Raw genomic sequence first — 7,509 nt, 5'->3', positions numbered from 1 at the left:
AAATATACCCATGCTATATCAACATCTATGTTGACTTCTACATAAAGAGGAGGTATTATGCCATAAACCATCCTCTTGAAGAGTTCATGCTTGAGGTAGTTGTTGTTAATGAGCATAAGTCTCTTCCTTTGGAGAGGCACTTCATAGGAATGATTCCCACAATCAAGGTCTAGCCAAACAGGAACATGATCTAACAACTGCAAAGCATGATCTATATGCATTGTACATGTGAAATTTTCATATTGACTAGCATGCAACAAATAAAATCTATCAAGCCTTGCATAGTCTGCGGAGTAGGTGGTGTGATGAAAGGTAAAACCATGAACACGTGGGTGTGTGATTTGCCATAAATCAACCCAATCCAATGAGCTTTGCATATTATACCACTAACCTTGTTCCTCTCTCAACATATGTGAGTGCCCACTAGTGTTATCACCTGCATTTGGAGAGTTGTTGAAATCTCCACATATAAATGTATTTTGTGGCCATGGATAAGCACAAATGTCTTGCCTAAGTAAAGCTCTATCCCTTGAGGCATTCGGGGCATATATTCCACCAAAATCATATGTCTCGCCATTTATCATGCATTGCACAACCATCCACCTCTCACATTGATCATTATAGGCAACCGTAGGATTTAGCTCATGTTTTATTATCATAAGCACTCCAAATGTTGTACCTTGACCTGCATAGAAGATGTCAAAACCTTGAAATGTACCAACTTGACTGAATTCAACTTGTTTATGTTCTTGAACACAAATTACATCTGCTTGAGAAGAGGTAATATAGTTCCAAAATAATTTCCATTTACCAAGGTTACAAAGACCTCGTATATTGAAGGAGACACATTTGACTTGTTTATGCATTATTAATATGGTTGAAGATATAAAACAAAGCAAAATACTAATCTGACTACATATTAGTATCACTGCCATGCTTATTTGCATGAAGACTAATAATTACTAGCCTCTAATAATATTTAAAACACTTTCTAATATTCCTATTGTGCATTAAGTCGCAAAAGCTAATGGTTACCCTCTAGTATATTAACTACTCAATGACTCTCCATTGACCATGGTCAACAAATTAGTTTGCACTTATTCACACATGCTAATATGAGATTCCCAAAGCTTCACATAAATTTAGGCTAATTTGATGCCCTTAAATATAACCCCAAGGAACCCCCACGAGACAACTTTATGTGTTTTTGGATATCACGCGACATTGACAAGGTGGTGGTATCTTAAACATGGTTTAAGGGAATATGCAACAAAAATGTGCTCCCTCATTGTGACAACCCATGATCTCATTTTGTATGCAAGGTCTCGAGATTCCCTAAATGCTAAGGGTTTAGTTTTCTCAAGGTTCTTAATCTCATTAACATATATTGTGGAATCGATATAAGGTAAGCCCTCTCTTTTCTTGGGATCATTTATTATATTGCATGTTACTAATATCCATCATTTTCCGCTTCTCAAACTTGTTGAGATCTTTAATTAATTGACATATTCGCGAACATCATGATCAATGATCCTTGTTTGTAAGTCAACAAAATTATATTGTTGAACTTTTTGAACACTCATGGCGAGTATAGTATTGGAGGGTATAAATTTCTAATTGTAGGGCAAGGACATTATCTTAATGGTAGAAAGAGTTTCACAATAAAACTATCAAGGAACACCAATTTACGAAGCATTGGATGTTTTTGGGGCAAGGACGCAATTTTAATGGAACTAAAAATTATTCGACAAAAACACCAAGGAACATCAATTTACGAAACATTATATGTTTCAAATTGTAGGGCAATGATATAATCTTACATATTGAAATATTTCCACAATAGAACTACAGAGGGAAACCTCGTTGTTAAATCATCCATAATAAAAGATTATTCATGAAAATTTATCGAGATCTTCAAATAGCATTAGCTTCGAGAATATGTTATGCATTACGTCACATACACATAATTATTTGTAGAGACACGAAGATAATGTCCTAGCCAAAACTAAAAAAAACTCTCTCCAAATCCAAGTAAGGATTCAATGCATTTGTAGATCATGTAACACTACCAAAGATTTTATTCATTAAATAAGTCCTAGCCATCCATGTGGATAAGGAAACATACACCGTCCCTCATATCTAACCATGTGTTCCTACAAGTTTCACGTACTTTTCAAGTGTGAAATCCATATCCAATCTATCCAGAAACAAGTACACATTTGCATCTGTGCTGAGCATTAACAAGTACACACCTACATGTGTTCTAAGCAAAGAAAGATACTCTGGTTCGCCTATCCTATGTGCTTTTCTATACCTTTCATGCTTAAACATCCCATTCAAATTGTTACCGTGTCCTTTCACATCTTCATCTTCGATCATATAAACAAGTACACATCTTCGATCGTATAAACAAGGACACATCTATCTACATCCACAATGCATATTTCATATGAGCTTAAACATGATTCAATCATCACATATATGCAAGGTTTTCAAATCCTTTTCTTATGTACAAATCAAAAATCTAATATCACCTTCTGCTTCCCAAGTACAATAGTTAATACTTTGAAGTGCAACAATTTGGCAAAATTTGGCCTTGTAGGAAATGCCATGTTAGCAAAATCATCTTACATGACATATCATTAAAAATATACGATTAAGAAGATCCTAGAATGATGAGCGGGCAGCGTTGGAGTTGTAATGTGAAAACTTATTTCCATTTTTGTGAAGATAAGTTTAAAGGTTCTCCGATGGAAGCATGTTTCATATTGGTTGAAACTTGAGAGATTGAATTCTAGACCATTTTAACTTCCTAAAAGGCTCAGGTTTAAGAGCCCAAAAGTTTCATAATGTCGTGAGTGTTGCACCTTCTATTGAACCATATGCTCATTCGGGAGCATTTTCCACTCGGAAGCGAAAAATACAACCTTTGTACCTCATGCTTTTGGAGTAGGTCCAATTGTGTTCATTTGAGAAATATACTCGGCGTGTGGTTGATGCCAAAGGAGTAGGATAATGATACTTTAGAACCAGAAACTAGGAAGAGCAACAATGTGTACACACGTAGATGGGTGGATTGTGAGAGGAAGATTTCGAAGCTAAAGAGCTCCTCGCACAGCGACCGACAAATACTACTCATCGATGTGGAATTGACTGACCCATGGGTCTACAGTCACCCCCCTAGGGTCACATCCGTAGGTCCATAGGACGGTGGAGTAAGGTTCCAAGTTAGGAACCCAACCGAAGCATGTAAGGAGGGGGAGGATGGGATGGGTACACAGTCACAGTGCACACTTAGTGAGAGTTTGGATTCTTTTAAAATTGAAGCTCGATGCTCTTAAATGAGAGAGAGAGAGAGAGAGAGAGAGACTTAAAAGAGTTATTTGTATTTAAAAGGAGTCAGGAAAATTGGAGAGAGAGAGAGAGAGAAGAGTATGTTTCTTGGTTATTAAACCCAATTTGTGAATAAATCAATTTAAGAACGCTATGTATAGAGATCAATATAAAATACTACTATTCTTATTATTATCATTATGATTATATACACCATCTAAGATACAATATCTATAAGTGATAAAGAAAAATAATAACAAGTATATATTTTTATTATACATTCGCTTTAAATAGGGAGAAGTAATGTTCTCCAACTTCTTTCTCTACTTTTAAGGAGATGAAGCAGCCCCTCCCTCCTCCCCCTAAGAGTAGCGGCAGCAGTTAAAGTAGTGAGTAATATAGAGAGATGAAAATAAATTGATAGAGAGAGGAAATGCGAACACACACGTACGCCAACCAAGAGGCCATATGAGACAAATAAGGAGAATAGAAAATGGATAAAAGACAAGAATAAACCACGAACAAAGAAAAGAAAATATGAATAATATAATGAACAACAAAAACCAAGACTCTCTGCTCTGCTCTGCAAATGAGTTGAAAGAAGAAGGAAGAAGCGAAGCCATTCTCTTTTTTGGCTCCCCCTTAAACTCTCAGTCTAAGAAAGGATCACCATTTCAGAGCTCATCCTTCTTTTCCACACACACGCTTCTGATTCTTTGCTGTTATATATTATTAACTCCGCGCTCTCTCCTCCTCCTCCTCTCTTTGCTTCTCTTCTTGTCTGCCTTTCTCTAGACTCTGCCCATGGATGCTAATGAAGATGGATCACTCTATTCAGAGCTTGCTTCTCTCAGGATCAACCACTGTAGATCTTCAGTTCAACCATATCCATCTACTACTCATCCTAACCCTAACCCTAACCCTAACCCTCATCAGCCGCATCCAAGCAATACTCACAGAAGAACTAATTCCTCTTCTCACCATCACTACACAAATAACCACCACCACATGTCAACACATCGCTCTCATCATGTATATGCAAACCCTAAATCCACATTAACGAGAAGTGGTCCAGAGCTACTTCATATCAATCTACCCGACCGGAAACATGGCGTGACCCGAGGTGGGGCCGGAGGCATTGGCACTGGCACTGGAACTGTAACTGGTGGAGATCAATATAGCAATGAATTATATCTGCATAGATCAAACATGAATACCAATCACAGCAACAGTCATCATCATATCAATAATCATCGTCATCACAGTAATAATTCAAGTGGAGGAGGAGGAGGAGGTCTACTAAGCAGTGCACTGGCTTGCCTCTGTAGGCCAAAGCAACCGTTGACACTCAACTCTACCTCTGCTAATTCATCTTCTGTTTTGCATCCTCCATGTAGACCACATGAACAGCAGTACGACCATCAACATGCCTTACAATTAGAAGCCCTGGCGGCGATAGAAGAGACAAGGGACATGTGGGAATGGCAAATGGAGCAGCAAGCCGCCCTGGCTTCTCAAGAGAACGATTTCCTGGAGAAGCGATACAGTTGTACCACCCACGATACCATTAGCATCAACTCCATGCACAATTCAACGCAAACCTCCCCTCTCATCAATCCGAACACGTCCAACGGTGGCCTCAGCCTCAGCCTCAGCCTGAGTGCTGGAAATGGAACTGCTGCTGCCGTCAACCCTAGCCATGACTGGCGTTCACGCCAACAACGAGCGGTGGTGGAATGCCAGCTTGACCACCACCAGCAGCATCATCACCATCCCCTTGCAGGACAGACTGGCAGCGATCATCAGGTGGTGTTCGGTGGCCCACCACCAACTATACCCAACGCTTGCAGCAGTTACTCCGAAGCTCTGCCTCCTCCCTTCAATAATAACAGCAGCACTAATGGTGTGGCAACATCGCAATCTCACTTAGGGATGTTGGCAGCGCAAGCCTATGACTGTCTCGTGAATAACCCTGAAACTATTAATGCACAAATATCATCGGCAGCAGCGGCGGCCACCGCCACCATGTCCGAAGCACATGCGCCTACAGCCTCTGATCATAACATCCACCTTCATATGGGAGCAGGGGCAGGGGCAGGGGCAGGGGCAGGGGCAGGGGCAGCAGCCACCACCCCTCCCTCGGATCATAATAGGTCCATGGATAACATCTCCAATTGCTCCTCTTACTTCATCCGAACATCCCTGGATGGGAACCGATCGCCGCACTTAGTCCCAGACCCCGACCACATCGTCCTCCTCTTCGAAGCCGCACTCCTCCGGTGCCGGTCAGAGATCAACCTCTTCTGCCGTGTCTACATGCAACAGATGGTCCTCTCCGGATACAGCCTCATCAAGACCCTGACGGACATGGAGCCCAACACAGTCTTCTACCGGAAGGTGCACGCCAGCTACGCGCTGGAGGCAAGGATATGCGACGTGATGTTCCGGTGTTTCGAGAACGACAGCTTCGATGACACGGGGGTGACGCAGATATTGGATCAGGAGGCGAGGGTGGGGGTGAGGTTCCACGAGTACCTCACCATCAAGGCCGTGGACGCGGAGGATGCGTTGGCCATGCACAGCGCCACCTACGACGGCGGCTTCCACAGGTACTGCGTCAACAAGAGCGAGGAGGTGGCCAGGATGTGCAGGAAGTGGAGGATGAGCTACAGGAAGGCAGGGGAGAGGGACAGGTTCATGGAGGCCTTCCTCAGAGCCGCCAAGAGCGTGTGGATGCTGCACAGGCTGGCCAATGCCAGCAACCCATGTATCCACATCATCCGCGTGGCCAGGGGCATGGACGCTCACCCTCTCTACGTCCAACCTGTCCTTCCTCTTCCTCCTGCCTCTGCCTGCCCCCATTGCCCCCCACCCCCCAAGGTCCAATTCATGGTCATGCCTGGCTTCATCTCCCCTAAGCTTGTCTTCAAAGCCAAGGTCTACCAACACTACCACTGTAACTACATGTGCGCCGAATGTACCGCCGCCGCCACCACCACCACCACCACCGACAACAACCACAACAACTCTCGCTCCTCCGCCGCCTCCTCATCCTCCTCCACATTGGCCTCCTCCGATTAATTCTTCATCAATCACATTGACCTCCCTTCCTCTTTTTCACCTGTGTAGGCCATCGTCATCATCATCATCCGTCCCACTTGGTTCAGGTTGCTTTCTTGGCTCTTTCTTACCACTCCTGACTCCTCCCTCCTCCCCATATGGTCGGGTCCATAATGCTAATTTACACTACTCATATTCATCAACAGCTCGCTCTAGTCTGTCTGACTCTAGAGGACCATCCATCCATCCATCCATCCATCCATCCATCCATCCATCCGCACTGGTCCATCGTTGCCTCGGATCCTCTTACATCACACACACATTGTCTCCCATATAACACACCATTTGAATTATAAACTCTGATCCCTTACAACAAAACTTGCCTCTGCATATTGTTTGGGTTGCCTTCCCTCTACTTACTTAACTTGTGTCCTTACAATCCATACTTGTCATGCTTGCTTGGCACACCCTTTATGTATAAGTTCGTCAACGTCATATTATACGTCCCCCCAATTTTTCCTCCAATCTTTTCATTTTCTTCCAAGATTGGTTATACATTCATTAAGTTTGCACACCAGTCGATAACATGTCCTTCATTGTCCAAATATTAGGGTGATTAATGAGTGTGGATACATGTCCTTTACATTGGCAATCTAAAGGTGCTTAAGTTAGACTCTATACTCAATGTCATCATATTGACTTATCTCTAATGTAAGGCCATTAAGTCTACTACTATCTCCGTTAACTTAGCTCTAATGAAAAAGCATTTGTTGATTGGATTAAAATTGGCATGCATAAATACTTTGTTGGGACCTTTTTGGTGGGTACCATGCATGATGCATGCATTGTGGCAAAGAGAAGCATTGGTTGATTAGAGGCAAATTGATGTGTATATAGACAACATTTTAAATGGAATTACCCTTACTAAGAAGGTTGTGAATTATGTTAAAAACATTTTGTGCTTGCAATGTGAGGGAGATTATCTCAATATGGAGTTCAAGAATATGAAACTACGTACAAGTAGGTATCTATAGCTATAAATAAGTGCCCTTCATCACCGACCAATATTGGGCCGGATCTTGTCGGCTACAATGAAGGGAGGGTGGGAGGTGAGTA

The 7,509-nt window shown here is 42.2% G+C and overlaps 1 protein-coding gene across 1 annotated transcript; it reads left to right on the top strand.

The window, feature by feature from the left end:
* Positions 1 to 4,135: 4,135 nt before the first annotated feature.
* LOC147864159 (uncharacterized) lies at positions 4,136 to 6,414 on the top strand. The gene has a single exon (XM_087319724.1). It carries the CDS (start codon positions 4,138 to 4,140, stop codon positions 6,412 to 6,414), a length of 2,277 nt encoding a protein of 758 aa, XP_087175850.1. The 5' UTR covers positions 4,136 to 4,137.
* Positions 6,415 to 7,509: the final 1,095 nt, after the last annotated feature.

Source organism: Azolla caroliniana, unplaced genomic scaffold (genome assembly GCF_043228905.1).
Source record: "Azolla caroliniana isolate FFs.n. ecotype wild unplaced genomic scaffold, voAzoCaro1.0.p SCAF_5, whole genome shotgun sequence".
NCBI lineage: Eukaryota > Viridiplantae > Streptophyta > Polypodiopsida > Salviniales > Salviniaceae > Azolla > Azolla caroliniana.
The sequence above is the reverse complement of the archived record's forward strand: the minus strand, read 5'-3'. Positions and strand labels throughout refer to the sequence as shown.